Source organism: Tyto alba, unplaced genomic scaffold (genome assembly GCF_018691265.1).
Source record: "Tyto alba isolate M040663 unplaced genomic scaffold, T.alba_DEE_v4.0 Super-Scaffold_1, whole genome shotgun sequence".
Taxonomy (NCBI): domain Eukaryota; kingdom Metazoa; phylum Chordata; class Aves; order Strigiformes; family Tytonidae; genus Tyto; species Tyto alba.
This window is the reverse complement of record NW_024881261.1, coordinates 37,898,807-37,915,682: the sequence shown is the minus strand read 5'-3', so window position 1 is coordinate 37,915,682 and position 16,876 is coordinate 37,898,807. Positions and strand designations below refer to the sequence as shown.

General features: G+C 45.7%; 1 protein-coding gene across 3 annotated transcripts in view; it reads left to right on the top strand.

Moving 5' to 3' along the window:
• The first annotated feature begins 7,762 nt into the window (after positions 1 to 7,762).
• Positions 7,763 to 16,876, top strand: part of SGPL1 (sphingosine-1-phosphate lyase 1) — a 32,284-nt gene continuing 23,170 nt past the window's right edge. Inside the window, exons 1-2 of one of the 3 annotated variants that reach the window (XM_042787639.1) lie at positions 7,763 to 7,804; positions 16,527 to 16,692. In XM_042787639.1, coding sequence (XP_042643573.1) covers positions 7,802 to 7,804; positions 16,527 to 16,692 — 169 coding nt within the window. In that variant the 5' untranslated portion in view covers positions 7,763 to 7,801. Of the gene's footprint in view, positions 7,805 to 9,980; positions 10,107 to 16,197; positions 16,240 to 16,526; positions 16,693 to 16,876 lie in introns of those variants that run through there. The other 2 variants (XM_042787643.1, XM_042787633.1) reach the window with 2 other exon arrangements.

The window sequence follows — 16,876 nt, the reverse complement described above, 5'->3', positions numbered from 1 at the left end:
AAAGGGTGATCCTAATAAAGGAGATATGCAAGCAAGCAACCCCCCTGCTCTGGGTGAGGACTCTTTCAGCTTTCTGCACCCAGAGCATCCTCAATAGAGGTGTGATCCATGTGGTACCAAAGGGCATCTGAGAATGTCAGGGCCTGCCTGCCTCCTGGCAGCAATATGACCTTTCATTTTTTTGGTACCTCTCAGTGCATGTCAAGAGGCTTTCTTAAGGGTAGCAGAGATGGGGCTTGGTGGTAAAATCACCCGCACGTGAATGCACTAGGAAGACAGTGATTACACAGATGCCGTTTGGTCTATCTTGTCCTTTTATGCCACTGGTCTTTAATAAATTCAGTGCCTTTGGAAAGAAATGTGTCTTGAGCAGGGCAATTGTCAGACCTACAGAGATCAGAGGGACACGTGAGCAGGCATGAAACCAGGACAGGAATAAGGGCAGAGTCCCAGAGCAGTAGTGGTAACAGAAGGGCCACGCTGGGGAGGATCAGAAGGTGGCACTGGGACATGTCTGAAGTGCTGCAGTGGGGAGTCACCCCCAAACTGACCCTTAAACACAGCCTCTGCGGGTGCAATCTGGGGCAGGAGGGGGCTTGGGGTGACCTTCGAGCAGGATCGTCCCCTGGGAAGGAAACCCTACAGTGTTCTTGTCATAAACATCGTCAGAAAAGCCTGCTCTGGGAGTGCTGGGGTCAGCACTTGTAAGAAACCCTCCGGCTGGCCGGAAAATGTAGATGTTGCAATCTGCTACTCAGCGTTTTGGATTATTCGAGTGGAACATTTCCTGTTTTCAGCTGTGGTAGATGGTGTCTAATGCTAATGGCACCGTACTCGATAGGCTTTTTTTTTTTTTTTTTTTTTTTTGGAAAGGCAACAAAACTTTCTTTTGGGGAGCTAAGTGTAGGGCTGTAAAACTGGACAGGCAAGGGGATAAAAAAAAAAAATCTCCTGTATCTGCTTTTCTTCTAGAGAACTACTGCTCTTTGACTGATTTGCCATTTCCCAAGCTTGTGCTGTAGTCATTAAGCTAAGTAATTTCCTAAGTTTCTAGGGTGAAGGTGTTGAAAATGTATTACACTGTGTTCTCTACTTCTGCAGAGTTTATATAAAACCAGAGCTTTGTATTTCTTTCTTAATATATACACAAAATGCATAATATAAATATTTATTTCCAAGTGCTCATATTTCAGTACTTTGAGTAGCTTCTGTCCTGAACAACTTGGAAACAAGAAAAGAAATGGGATTCCTTTTAATTCCACCAATTCCAGTGTATTTTTCTATAAGATGAGAACCTATGCTACCCGCCAAATAGGAATACTGTATGGTTATTTCAGGAACTGAGCCCATATGTGCACAATATAAAGTTGCACTAATGAAGATTACAGGAAAGAACTTTGCTAGTGTAGAAACTAGCTACTGTTCTTGATCAGTTTAATCATAAATCAAACAAATCAACTGGAAAATTCTAGGTTAACCAGACATAATGTTCTTTTATGTAAACCCATGTTAGGCTTTCATTGTGAGTGCCCTTTGAGCTCATTTATTTTTATATTGTTTTTTAAAAGTCTGTTCCTCTGATTGGTATGAGTTTCCTTCTAGTCCTTGTACCTCAAAGGTGTATTCATGTGTTTAATTTTATGCACTGTAAATTTTGATTAGGTTTGTGCTGTAATTTGAGTTGAGGTTTAGAGCATCTGCTCAAGACCAGACTTGCCTCTGTAGGTCTTCAGGGTAAGCTGGGGGAAGAAAGCTCCTGTTGACGAAGGTCTAAATAACCACATTTTTATGGAGCAATGGGGCTGGATGTACTGTACCCGGCTCAGCCTCTGCAACACATTGCACCCATGTGCATATTGACATCGCATGCAATACGGCAAACAAAAGCTTACCAGGGCACTGGTGCAGTTTTCCCTGAGGCAGTGTCTGGGGTTGTAAACAGCCTAAATCTGGGTTGTCCTTATACCGGCCTCTCGCAGCCGAGTTACAAGTGTCCTGTGGAATATGGGTGTGAGCAGTCAGATCAGAGCACACTGTGCCGAAATGCATCACATTGATCTTTGCAAAATCAGCGTTATATTTGTTTGTAAAAGCCGATCGGGGGGGTACATGGATTGGGATCCTCTGTGATGGGCTGTGCCCCAGCAGCCGCTTGGCTGTTCTCCACCGGCTTGCACAAGCCGTGGCCACCTGCCCGCGGTGGGAAGGAAAGGGGGAGGAACATGTTCCTCCCTACCTTCAAATCTCTCTTGTTCTCTGCTCCCCTGAGACTTGTACAGAACCACGCCAACAAAACAGACTAAATGACAGGAGGAGTGTGATTTGGGCTGTGTTAACATCATGGATGTTTGGATGGAAATATGGGTCTTGGTCCTCACAAAACACTTGTGGGGAACACTAAATTTACTTAGCTTTGCTGCTTCTACTTTCTGTTCCCAAACAGTGGTCAGATTCTTTTCTTAAAATGATTCAATTAACTGTATCACCAGTTTTTTGAGATTATCTGCCTTAGCTGACAAACTGCCTACAGACTGCATCTGCTAGGTACTAGTTAGGGACACTTTTGTGGATGTTCAGTATGATATTGCCCCTGTTCATTGATTAGGCCGGGGAAAGGACAGAGGAAGCCAGTATGGACGGTGTCTCCTCCTCAGGCCTTTCACGTCCTCCAAACAAGCAAGTGAAAGAGGTCAGTGGACTATTTCTATCCCAACTCAAGCCTCAGCTAAAATGACATTAGCAGGCAACGCATGTGACTTTAATTTTGTGGATCCTGCTTTTATACTTCAGAAGCATGTCATCTTGAAATCAAACAAAACAGCAGCTCCACACTCCTGCTGGGTAGCTGTGAACTTCCAGACCCTCACGTGAACTTTGTTTACAACCCTTTCCGGCAGGATTGGGTCCCGGGGCTCTGTGGGCTCCTCACTTGCATGCTCTGGATTCCTGGCTGTGCAGCACGGAGGGTTTAGCCAGTGGGGGAACCCTTGGAGGTCCAGATCTGCTGACTTGCAGACTCCTTGGTGCTCTCAGTGTGGCTGGCAGCTGCTATCAGGTTCCCAGCACCGCATACTGCGGTCTTTAATCAGTCAGCAGGGAATGCATGGAAAGGAAATGAGTCTGGGGTGAGACACAATGCGTACGTCGTGATCTATTCTAGGAAGGCAATGTGTTTCTCATTTCCATCTCCTACAAGCCATGGCTGCTGGAGCAGAGATTGTAATTCCTGCCTGTTGCTGAAGTGGGGAGCAATGTTTCTCGTAGGAGCACAGGCTTATTGCGCCTTCCTTTATGTCTGAGAATTATGGCTGGAGGTTTGCTAATGGCTTACCTATTGATTTGTCTCTTAATGTGGTGTTGGTGATATGCTTAGGTAGGCAACATTAAAGTGCTTGTAAATGGCAATTATGAATGATGGTAAGTCCTATGGAATCAGAGAAAGTAATTCAGTCACTAAAGAAGCCCTCTGATCTGATGTAGATCAAAAATCTTAAATCTACATCAAATCCCATTACTTCTCCCTGTCTTTTAAAGGTTAGCCCTATACCTTCTCTTCAAGACTGCCAGTTCTAAGCAAAATGGGTTTGAATAGGTGGAGCTGTTGCTACCCTAAACTACACCAAGAATGTAATATTCCTTTAAAATTATCACCAAAAATATTTAAAAGTACACTTTGTTCTCTGCTTGGTGCAGATGTCTCACTGATACATGTTGAAGCCAGGGTGCTTCTGGCACCTCAACCAAGAGGTGCTTGCTTGCACTGCTCAACTGCAGCTTCTTTTGCTCCCCCCAGCCAACTGCTTGCTGCTCGCTTGCAGGAGCGAGCAGGCAGAGCTGGGGACGAGGGAAGAAAGAGGGGTTTGTTCCACTGAGAGCGTTATTATAATTTCCTCATCATTACTTTGTGGCAAGAGGAAAAAGCACTCCTTTTTTTCCATACTTGACTGCTTTCAGACTTGATTTTTGCATCAGCCCTTTAACTGATTAGTCCTGCAGGGTTGGTCTCAATGACTTTTTTTCCCTCATAAATATGTAACTGTAGTACCCACACACTGTGTAATGCTAACAGCCTTGCTGGCAGAGAGGACCTTGAAGCACTGCAAAATCAGGACTCATATGATATTTTTTTCTCTCTCCAGCCCCCTTTCCAAGAGAGCCTTTAAAGGACAGTGCAAGAGCTCTGTTTTAGCATCGGCAATGCTGGCAGGCATCTTGGTTGGCAGAGTAGAGGTGTCCAGACCGCAGCTCTGTGGGAGAGGTCTTTTTGGCACTGCTAGGAGGCTGCAAGTACTAAGAGTGATCACCTTCCGGCAAACCTACCCTCTTGACCTTATTCTGCACCATGCTCGAGGTCAGCTTGGGCTACACAAGCAGCCCGGCTGTCCTGTTCCTCAGGTTGCTCCTTGTCCTGCTCCTCGTCCTGCTCCTGGGGCTCCTCAGCCCCAGGCTCCCCTTCCCAGCCCTTCTTGGGGCCAGCAGCAGCAGAGATGGATGGAGAGCAGGGCCAGGAGCTCAGGCTGATGGCTGGCTGCTCCTGGGAAAGGCAACTCCCTTCTTTGTGTGACAGTGGCTGCTTTGGCACAGCCACAACACTAACCCTGCCACCTGCAAGGAGAAGCCAAGGTGCTTTCATTTTTTTCTCTGTCTGAATGGTGGCAAAATCTATTTCTGCCTGGGCTGTGGAGGAACTGAGCTGTGTGATGGACCAGAGAAAAATGAAAACCCTCGTTTAAATGAATATGGAAAACCTAATCCCCCACAGATTAAGTCTCCCAGTTTCAAGACAGGCTCTTAAACTCAGATGTAAAGCTGCGAAGAAGCCGTGGTCCTCTGTAGCATGCTTTGGAGAAGTGGCTCTGGCTTTTGAGGTCTGTAAGTTGTTATTACTCGAATGGAAAGGCTGTTGCAGAACCTCGGCTTTCTCATGGCTACAAACCGTCTTGTAGTTCTCTGCCTAAATGGGTTCAGGGCCAACCTGCATCCATTTGTTCTCGTGCCATCATTGTCCTCTCACTGAAATGGCTCCTCTCCCTTCCCGGTGTGTCTCTTCCTTCCACACCCACATATTTCTAGAGAGATACAGTATTCCCTTCTAGCTGTGCTTTTAACCGTATCTAACAAATCAAGCTCTCCATTTCCTGGCATTATGCGAAGGTGTACGTAAAGATTAGCAATGATGCATCCTAAGAGGCTTTTTTCGGGTTGAAGGAACAAATAAGATTTCCTCTCACCCTCTTGAGAGCAAGATGTTACTTAGACATAAATGTTTTGGCGTTGTCTTTTTTTTTTTTTTTAAGGATATTTTCCAAATAGCAACATTTTTCTGGAAGCGTGGGGGCATCGGTGCTTGTTGCAGAGGTAGTTTCTACCCGAAAACAGCTCTCTTGGGGTTGTCTCAAGTAGATGCTTTCTTGTTTGGCAAGTACATGGGAAGAAGACCTACTTTGTGAGACTGATAGTGGGCTAGTAACAGATCTGTTTGTTCCCTCTTCTGCTAAAAACAACATCTGATATCTAGGAATACTTTTAAAAACAATCCCACGAGGGCAGTTTTCCTGAGATAAAAGTACTGTCTGGTGACTTATGTAAGATGCCATCTTCTGTGAGGAGACAGCTTGGATGGCATTGTGACAGCTGATGATAACAGTTACCACTTGTAAAGCAGCACAGAGTTAAATATTTGTGCTAACTACAAGTGCCAAGAGCTGATACTTGTATACCCATTTCAAAACATTCTATAAACAAAAGCATGGGAGGTTAATTGCAAACATTTGAAAAGCTACACCTGAATCTATGTAAGAGGATGTACAGATTTATGCATTTTAAAACCATGATGTGTTCTGGAGTGACTAACCGGAAATCTTCAGTTTTAATAAACTAGTTTTGGAAGCTTGCAACAAAAGGTGCATCTCAAACACTTTATTATGGATATAAGGGACATCAAATAATTGCTGGTTTTGATCCAGCTTTGGCAAAGGCACCAATGATTATTAAATAACTGGCTTGAGTGTGGGCTTCAGACTCTGCTCTCCAAGAGCTCCCGTGTAGGCCCATGTGAAGATGGGCATTCCTGCTGCTGCCTCTGAGGAGAGGGGCAGTTGCTCGAGCTACTGCACCAGGTTGGTGGCAGAGGCAGCGCTCTGTGACGCACTGAACTGCAACTGGTTTGCGCATTAATTTTTGGGCTGGAAATGAGCCAAATGCTACTGTGGTATTCGTCCAATTCACACCACTTACTGGCAAACAGAGCACCTGCTTGCCTGTTTGCCCGCAAAACATGACCCTGCCTGAAGCTGGGCTGCTCTGCTGTCACTGCACAAGGAACTACTTAATTGAAATATTTCCCTTTCTTTCTGCCACTGGCCATCTCTCCCTCTTTCTGAGTTGCTTTCAGTTCCCCAGAGGCAGCCTCTCACCTCCGTGCTGCTGTCCCACCCTTGGCCACACTCCCTAAAGCTGGGGAACATTGCTTGGCTACCTCCCTCTTTGCAAACTGGATGCTACATAACTGGAAGCACCATGTGAGGAGCTACTAAGGACTCTGGGTTGATCTAGTTTGGAGAAAAGGAGGCTGAGGGGCGACCTCATTTCTCTCTGCATCTTCTTGAGGAGGGGACATGGAAAGGGACGTGCTGGTCTCTCCTCCCTGGGATTCAGTGATAGGACATGATGCATGGGTACGGTTCAAGGCTGCATCAGGGGAGGTTCAGCCTTGACATTAGGAAATATTTCTTTACTGAGAGGGTTGTCAAACACTAGAACAGGCTATCTGGAAAGGTGGTTGATGTCCCAAGCCTGGCAGTGTTTAAGAGGCATTTAGACAACACCCTTAATAACACACTTTAACTTTTGGTCAGCCCTGAGGTGGTTGGGCAGTTGGACTAGATGATCCTAGTAGGTTCCCGTCTAGCTGCAACTAGTCTGTAACACAGTTTCTTCTAAATGCTGCTTCCCACAACTTATATGCCCTTTGGATGTTTGCCCTGGATGCCTGAAAAATTGCTGTGCTTGTAGGAGGCTGGTCCTACACAATATTCTGCTTGTTGTGTTTGACACCCAGCCTTTGTCCCACGGGGTCCCACCCGATCTTAATGCTCGATTGACCAGTAGCTCCTGCCTTAAATTTTGCACAGCACAAAAACTTTCTTCCAAAAAAGAGCAGGAACACTCTGCGTCTAAGAAATGTATCCTAAACCCAGTGAAACGGCTTAAGAGCAACTGGTTGCTGGAACAAGCTCTGAATAAAATGTCTCACTGGCTTCAGCTGACCTTGCGCTAACCAAGGAGTCTCCGTGCGCCAAGAAGACTGGGTGTTAATGGAGAGCTCTTGGAGCAACGGGGCCTCCTTGTGTGTTGTAGGAGCTAATTAGGACTCAAGTGCTGAGGCGGGCTGGCTGGTTAATTCCCCAGAGCGCCATTCCTGGCGAGCTCTTCTGTGGAAGCTTCCCTGGCCACTGTGGCGTGAGGACGCCGTTCCTCAAACCTGGAGTGCCAACACCGGGCAGAGGTCGGGGCGGGCTTACAAACCGCTTTATTTATTTATTTATTTTTATTTGTTGTTGTTCTTTAGGGTTATTAACCCCCAAGGCAGCCTTTTGGCAATCTTTGAGGGGAGGGCGCGGCCGCCTCAGGGCCTGCTGCCCGCCCCTCCCTTGTGGGCGGGAGGGCGCCGTGGCGCGGCGCGCGCGGCAGGGGGCGCTGGAGTGGAGGGCGCGGTGAGAGGAGGAGGAGGAGGAGGAGGAGGAGGAGGAAGAAGAAGAAAAAGGAGAAGGCGAAGGAGAGGGTGGCGGCAGCGGCGGCGATGGTGAGCGGGGAGTGTGGGGTGGTGGGTCCCTAACTCGGCCGGCGCGGGGAGGTGTGAGAGATAGGGGTGTCCCGGGGCGGCCTAGCGCCCTCCCGGCCCTGAGGCGCCGAGGCCTTGCCTGCTGTGGGCCGGGGGCTGTCGGTGGCTGCTCGGGGTTGGGGGGGGGGGGGTCGCCTGGCCGAGCTCGGCCGCAGGTGTTTTGGCGGGGCGGAGGGGGCTGTGTGTGCTCGGGAGGGGGGGGGGGTGTCTCTTCTCCCCCCGCCGGCGGCCGGGCGAGGCCCGTACCGTGCCCCTAAACGGGGTGGTGCGTGGGGGGGTCCGTGGCTCCTGCAGGCCTGCTAACCGTGCAGTGCTTTCCTTGTCCCCCACAGGTGTCTGGCTGCAGGGCAGGGAGGGTTAGAAAGGGTATTTGTGAGTGGCTCTGTGGGTTTATTTCGGGGGGTGGTGGTGGTGGTGGTGTTAGAAATTGTATTTTCTGCTTGCTGTGGATTTCGGCGAAGGCGCCTGAGTTCTGCTAAAAGTTAATCTGGCTAACAGACACCCTGTTTGCTTGTTTATTTATTTATTTATTGGCTAGAAGTAAGAGTAGTAGAGAAACAAACTCGTAGTTGCAACTGTGATTTTCTGAAATGTAGCTGGCTCTGGCATGCAGTGGTATGGCACGCATTTTCTGAGTCCTCAAACCTGGAAGAGCTGCTAGTTTCCACACCCACCCCTCCCCGCCCCGGAAGGTACTTTGCAATCTTGGCTGCTGCGGGGTGGTAGATGAAATAGCATCGTCTCTGGCCGACTGCCTTTTTCCCACTCGGTCGAGGGGAGTGACTGTCTGTGGCCGAACACTCAAGTGCCGCTTCCTCTTCCCCCTCTGGTGTGGAGCTGTGTCCAGACAGCGTGCCACCGCCTTCACGTGGGGGGCAAAGGCAGGGCCCGTGGCATGCCTTGTGTCTGCTGGCATGTGTAGCTTGGGACAGCACCGGGAGCTTGCACAGCTCATATTTTGGATGCTTTCAGATGCCAAAAGCTAGCTGCTTTGGAACCGAGGAGATGCTGCACACCTTGTGCACGGTGTGGTCTAGACTGGCCTGGGGTTGCTGGAGGCGTGCTGTGTGGTCAGGCTGTTACCACCATAGTCTCCGTGCCAAGGCTCTGTGGAGAAAATGGCTATTTGCTGCGTCTGGAAGACTTGCACCGGTCTGCTATTCTGTTTGTTAGACTAGACAGTAGCTATTGCACAGGGTTCCTGGCTTCTGGAAAGGTAGCAAAGTTGGCTGTGTACTCAGGGGCTGAACCTTTCTCTGGGGAAACACTGATACGTAGTGTTTTTCCAAAATTGTGGTTTTACTCTGTGATCCTTCCCATGGCCTTAGCAAAAGGGATTGTGAGGCACTGGAAATTTTCTTACCCAGATGAAGAAGAGTCTTGCTTCTCCTGTGTACTTACAGCCTACTAAGTGTTTTCCACCCTCTCACTCCCTTTAAAAGTCATAGATGAGTTGCCAACCTGAGCAGGGGAGGGTCTGCTGAGATGTTGCCTTGCTCCTTGCCTCTGATTTCTCTAGTGCGTATCTCTACTGTTTGGTGGTGGTAAGATAAACCTAATCACAGCATTTATTGCGTGCGTGTGGTTTGAATGGAGTGGCAGTGATCAAAACCTTGCTGTGACTCTCTTGGCCAAAGGGATTCAGAAGAGCCCATTTCCATGAGTAAGGATTTTTATTGCATGTTCTGGCAATAAAAAGATGTAGTTTTAACCTGATCTCCTCCTGCACCAGCTGTCTCCCACCACAGGCCCCAGTGTGTTTCAGGAGGCCTGATCTGTTCACACTCTTTGGTTTTTGGAAACGGAGTGATGCATTTTTGACCTAGAACTATGGTTCTCATTCCCTGCATCCCAGGCAATCAAAGCCATTCCCTTTCAGGTATTAGCAGGGCTTCCTTCTGGGGTATTTAGTACCTAAATCTCTTTGTGTACTGGCGAAATGGCAATGGCCCTTTACTGGTTAGTGTAGCGGTAGGTGTTTTGAAGATGTTTTAGTACTGGTTCTTAGAGCACAGCGTGTAACTGAGATTTGAAACCCATTGATTGATGTTGTAGTAGCAGCTGTGTTGGTCTCTTTGCAGTGGGCTGTGGTGATTGTGATACAATTTCCTTTGTTCTTTTCTAGGAAGGATTTGTGTTTCCTAGAAATTTGCGGAGAGAAGTCACTTGGAAGCCTTTGTGTTCTGAGCATTTCCATCTCCTTTGCCCCTTCTAGCTCACTGAGATCCATCCATGCCACGTATTACAAAGGACATGTGGCTAGGTATTGCAGGGGCTGAAGGGTTTTGCACGTTGGCATTGATAAGATAGCCTGTGAGGATCCTGCACTGTGGTCAAAGTTGCCCAAGAATGGGGCCCTTAACATATAATAGCGGCATTCAGTTTGTGTTGATAGTAGGGACTGTGTCAGAGGCTTGCATAACCCTGCTAGGAAGCTGTGCCAGGTCTTGGTGCTGCCTTTGTTCATGGACGCCCATTCCCAGAACAACTGCCATGCCATCGTCTGCTTTCAGACAGCTCCTGCCAAGACTTTATCTTTTAATGCTACGTGTACCTCTGCATGGCACTGAGCTACTCACAAAATGTTTCAAATAAATACCCATTTTGTTCTCCAGAAGGCATGCAGTGATCTGCATCTGAGAGGATGCCGAGTGGAGGAATGAACAAATGTGCCCAGACGATTCCCAGCACACAGGGAACTGAGTGCTTCTTTTATTCTATTTATTGTGGATGCCGGGAGAGGATGTTTCCTTACAGAAACTGCACCTTCCTGGAGCCGGTGATGCACAAAGACATCCATAATGTGTTCACGTAGGGCATCTATCAAGTGAATCCTCTCAGGATATTTGAGATCTGTGCCACCTGGAGTGTGCCTAGACATTGGCAGAAACTTTGCTTTTATAAATTGGTTTGTTGTAGTGAGCAACTTGAACAATAAGTAACAACATCTTGTGCGTGTTTTGGGCTAAATGAAATTTGAAATCACACTTAATTTTGGAGTCCTTTGGGCTATTGTAAAACAGCCCATTTGTTGAGCCTTGAATCTGCCTTTCTCCATCTTGTTTTGATAGTTTTAAATTCCTTCTCTGCAGTGGAAGCCAGGATGCTGCTGCTCTTACTCTGAGTTGCTGCCTTGTTTGTTTTTGTGCTGAAGCTATAATTAGTCATTGTCTAGTCCCTCCCCTTGAACTCTCAGGGCTGGTGAGGTAGTATGTATACATTCATTTTGCAGACAGTGTACAGGGCAAAAAAAATTTCAGTATGGCAGTGACAGAAATAAATGTAACACAGAAGAAACTGGTGGTACGAAGGAGCTGTGGTAAGATGAGTGTAACCTGAATGTGTTTTTCTTTCATGTAGTTCGGCCCATACATCTAAAGGTTCATGAATCTTGATTTCTGAGAGATCCTGTGTCTGGTATCGCTCTGTGTGCCCACATCCTTTAGTGAGGAGGGCAGTACGGCGTCCAAACCTCGAGCTATAATTAGGAGCTGACTAACAAATATTCTCTGCCCAGTGCTTATGTAAAGATATTTGTCACACTGGGGGTGGCAGGGAGGGTACAGAGGAGCAGAATCATTACCGGGGTTCGAATCAAAACACCCGAGGCACAGGCAGCAATTAGCACCCTCTGAGGCTGAGGTGGTGTTGCTCAATCCTGTGCCCTGGCTCTCGGGTAGGAAGGTGGCTGGCTGAAAGGCTGCAAGGCCAGTAGTCACCTGTGGCTAGGCCAGTTAGGCTGCCTGGTTACACTGGTCAGACGTGCCTTTTGTGGCCAGAGCTTGTGCAGGCAACAAGGTGTTAGCTAAGGCATGGCTAATTGAAGTCTTCCTTCTTCTTAGGAGCAGAATAAATAAACGAAGCTGCTGCGTCGTTGCTGGTTTTGTGCGGTTTGTTTTCAGGCAGGAAGCCTTCTCCTGGGAAGAACTTGTTGCAGAGGAGCAGGGGCCTTAATTACAGTGGCAATACCTGTATTCCACGTGTTACCATAATCAGAGTTGAGCTAGCTGGTGCACTAGCTATGAGCAACCTCCCTCTGCCTTGATTTACTCCGTGCTGAGTTGCGTGACATGCCGCCTCATTTGTGGGGTCAGTTGAAGTGAGGAAGGACAAATGGCAGACACGAACGTTAAGGTTTGGGCACAGGGAGGTGGCCAGAGGTGTCTCTGGTTTGGGAAAATGTGTGGATTCAGGTGAAAGCTGAGGATATGATTCGATCTTAGCACTTTCTACTCGCGCAGTGAGCCTAACACTCGTACAATTGCATAAAATAAACTTGCCTTTAAAAGATGCTTTTGTTCTGGGGCCTGCTTTAAATGCTCTCCTGGGGGAATGAAGATTCTGCTGATAAAAACTTTTTTTCTACTCTTCGCACAGGTAAACTTTAAGGGTGCTTCCACTTTACAATGTCAGAAACAGGAAGCACTTGTAACAAAAGTGTGAGGTACTCCAGTTTATTGCCTTTCTATTTCTCTTTCTCGTTTTATGTTTGTGTTTTGTTTTTTTTTAGGCTTATTTGAGTCCTGAAACTCACAGCCGAGGAAGTGCTGTTCTGGCAAAACTGCAAAATGTGCTCTTGTTAGCTTTGGCATTTTTTTCCCCCTCTTTTCTATCATCTGGGACAGAAGAGCATTACTGCAGTTAATTTGTCCTCTTTTGTAGTGGCATAAGTGCTGTCCCTGGAACCAGCTCAGCTAGCTAATGGCTTTTAGAAATAAAGTACTAAGGATGTATTCCTAATCTGTGGAGCTAAAAATTCAATATGTAAACTGCTTGGGTTGCTGAGTGCATTAATATTGGTACAGATGAACACTGGAAGTCCTAATGATTTCAATTAGTATTTTATCTGATACCTGAGTCTGTCTTAATGCTCTGAGAATTAAAAACAAATCCTACAGTGGAGATTTTTTCCCCATGCTTTTTAATGTGCTCCTAAGTCAAGCTTTTAAACTACTTCTAAAATAATCCTGTGTTTTATGAAGCTTTTGTGGGGGGAAGGTTCTCTTAAGGAAATAAAATCAGCTTATTTACTCTCCTACAATGAGAAGGAAAACCTTTATTTTTTTTTGATGCCTTCACAAATAAGCAGGTTATTTCCTTACATGAAATTCTGTCCTGTAGATAGGCTTAAAAATCAGGCCAGCTTTCTGTCTTTAGCCCAGCTGGGGAAGCGCTAATAGCAGGGGTGAATGAATGCAGTGATCCTGCAAAGCTGGAAGTGCATCCCCTCTTACTGGCGAATGTTTCTTTTGGCTGAGGCTGATAATGAAAAAAAAAAAAAATCCACCTGTTTTTTAATGTTCTGAGCAGCTCTCCAGGGCTGCAGGAGAAGGGGTTCAAATGGCTTGGCTGAACACAGGCTATTTATTGTCTGTGCCTCCTCCCTGTAAAATAAGGAAGCAGTGTAGGGCTGCAGCAGTGAGGCTGCAATCACATGTTGTTGGGTGTAATAAAATAGAGTACATTCGAATGCAACCTTCTAAATGCCCTTTGGTTTCTCTAGGATTATGTTAGTAATTCAGAAAGTAGAGGTCTCGTATCTTGCTGGATGCTTTGGGACAAAGACATGCTTTAAAAACAGAGTGTGTAGTTAGCCAGAGAGCTGAGAAGTTGTATTTCATTGCTAACTCATCTTCCGTGTCAATTTTCACTTTTTTTTTTTAATACCTCTTTTTAGTATCCTCCTAAATTGATCAGTTTCATCCTTTAAACTCTTGTAAGTATGAAAGGACTGGAGAAAGAGAAAGTGAGAAATACAGAGGAAACTTCACTCTGTCAAACTGTATTCTTTATGGAGTGATCTAATTTTTTTTTATTTTTAAGCAAGAAAGGGAAAGAAATTCTTCAATGTCTTAGAATTAACATAATGAAAATCTCTTCATTGTTCAAAACTTGGACGTACCATTGAGTTACCATACATCAGTGCTGGTGTGCATGCTTGTAGCTTGGGGTAAACTTGAGGAAAAACATTTTGTCTTGCGTCTCAGTAACAGAGAAGTGAGTGGAGGCAGAGACACAGTGCCTTGTATGTGCGGTAGGGTAAGAGCAGAAGGGTGGGTGTTGCTCATTGATCTGTGTCTTCATTAGGTAGCAGAGCCTTTTTTGCTGGTAACGTGGCTGGGAATAGATTTTCGTGCAGCAGTGTGCTGGGGTTACTGTGGTGTCATGCATCACAGACATCCCATTTGCATTATGCTTGGGATCACCTGAAGTTCAGAGTCGAGCGGCCTAAATTTGCAGACCAGAGCACTGGTTTGATGGGCTCTTGGGATAGAGAGGACAGGAGGGCCTTCCCAGTGGGTTTGCTTATCCCTGTGATAGGATGCAAAATTTGCCACTGGTATTGGTTGAATCTAGAAAAATGGAGTTATTTTTACCTCCCGTCCCAGTGGAGAGATGATGTGCTGCCGAACACAGTGGTTTCATGGGGAGCGTGTGATTTGACAACAAAATGTGCAGTTGGTTACGGTCTTCTGTCCAGAGCTTTCTCCAAGAGTGAGATCAATTTCTTGCCAGATCTATTTATTTTATTTTAACTTGGCCACTGACTTAAGTGACTTCTATCTAGAAGGTCATATTCCATTTTGATTTTTGGGCTTATAGCTTGCAGCATCCTCCTTCAGAAAACAAAAACAAAAACACCCACAATCCACTTTATATTTGATGCTGCAGCATTTTCATTCCATCAGCTGAGAACAGCTACTGAGATGCCAGCACATTAGTGTCTCCGTTTTCATCCTTCAAGTGCAGTTCCAGAACTGAATATTCTGGCACTAGCTCCTAGGCAATGAACCAAAGTCATTGCTGTTGGTTGAACATTCCTTTCCAGAGATTTTTCAGAGAAGATTGTGCAAACTTGATGAAACTTAAATACCACCTCTGGTTAGTTGAAAAAGGTAGCTCTTCCCTTAAATTCTTGGGTTAAATCAGCTTTGTGATGGCTGGGTTGGAGGACTGGGTATTAATTAGCTAGGACATTGCCTAATTGCAGCTGTTTATGTGGCTGCCTTGTTTTCAAGGCTGAAGTAGCTGGTGTATTTTTTCAGTTGCCCTTTGCCAAGTGGATGGATGCTAATATGACATCCCACAGCTGAGTGCTGCTCCTCACAAGGAGACCTGGTTTTGCCCAGTTCAGTCTGTCCCTTCAGCCTGTGCTGGGACACGGGTGATGCTAGTCCTCTGCAATGGGTGATGCTGTTGTCTTGCTGAAATTTTTTAGCTTTATGTTCGGGTTGCTTAAATATTTTCAAACCCTCTCACATTATACGCATTTTACTGCTTTTCCAAGGTAGTGAATATTCATGGTGTTGTTTTTTCATAAGGAATCCTGCCTTCCTCCATTCATTATTTGGAAGAACTTGGTCTTTTTTTTCAGGCTGTTTGTAGCTTCTCCAGTTGTATTGGAATGACATGCTATCCTTAAATGTGACCTAAAAAAAAAAAAAAAAATTAAATACTACTTCTGTTGTTGGCTTGACCCAGTAGTGAGGTCTGTAAAGGGTTCTGAGAAGGAATGTTTTAGCAGCTTTTAATTTAGTGGTTTATTTATAATGTTAATACCATCATATATATGTGTGGTCTTTGTAAGTCACTCTAATCCCAAGAAGAGTAGGACACCATAGGTGTATTCCTTCCAAGGTTTTTTAACGCATCTTTTGAAAAGCCCCATGTACTTTGTCATGTGGAGGGTGAAGCTTTGTAGTACTGGAGATCCCCTCCCAGAACACTCTGGCAAAACTAACCTTGTCTGTAGGCTAAAAGGGGTGAAGGGTTTGGAAAAGTGCTCTGGGGGGTGGATGAAGAAGCTTTTAAAAAAAAAAAAAGTGAAGCGCACAAGCTTTTGTCTGTAACATGCAACAACCCCCCCAAATATTTATTTTTGGTCATAGCTCCAAACAAGGTGTGGTTACCTGGATTCTTTTTATCTCTAGACACCTTTTTCCAGAGAATAGCACTGAAGACCCCTGTTTTGGGGAAAGTGTCCTTTTTGCCTTGTGCACATCTGGTTTTCCCCACCCCATTCTTCTGAGACTCTTGAAGAGAGTGTACTTTTAAGCTATTGATTGGGCATTTGGGCTCCATCCTGACAATAATTGCTAGTTTGACGTTGTAATAGTTATTGCATCAGAGCTTTCTGTTTTTTATTTTGGCAGCAGCAGTGTTTGTCTCTGCCTTCCTCCCTTTGTATGGAAGGTATTAATTAGATCTTAACGAGTTGCTGAGTACTTGCATCTTCTTTAAAAAATTCAGCCCTAGATACTTAATAGACCTGTTTTGGTGGTGCCTGATGAATGGTGGATCCTTTCTGATGGGTGTATTTCAGTAGTTCAGTCTTCACTTGCCACCTGATAATTCCTTGAAAAAAAAATATGAACACAGTTGCTTCTTGGGCCTTGGTAAGATTTGGTGATGTGTCTTGGGACTGCGAAGTTTGCGTATCTTGCTTGCCTGCACTTCTCTCAGAGTATTTGAAGTCTCTCAAGATGTGTTTTATCAGTGACTCTTGACTGGAAATGAAGGACAACTATCTCCTACCTGTTCTGTTTACAGGAACTAAGGAAAGCATGGGGTCTGCCTACTGAAAAGCACCTTTTTAACAGGCAATAGACTCGTTGACTTTTTGATGCCCTGTTTGTATGCATTTGAACTTTTCTCAAAATCATTCTTGTTTTCCTTTGTGTAGGATGCCATTATTCCCTACAAGGAAATCCTCCAGATGTATTGGGAGAAAGCAACGAGCTTTGTGAATGCCCTGTGTGATGGACTTGAACCTTGGCAATTGGTTGGGTTGACATTTTCTTCTACACTTTTAAGTGTATGGCTGCATGGCTTCCTCTTCCAGTCTGAGAGTAAGTATTTGAAATGGGGAATTTTCTTATGTTTGGGGGGAAGGGAGAGGGGACAGAATTATTCCTAAATAGTGGAAGTAAAGAGGACGAAACAAGGCCAAACGCTTGTTAAAATAGACTTTCCACTGTCAACTAGTATTAACAAAACCCTCTTCCAAATTAAAGTCAAGGCCTGTCTGATCAA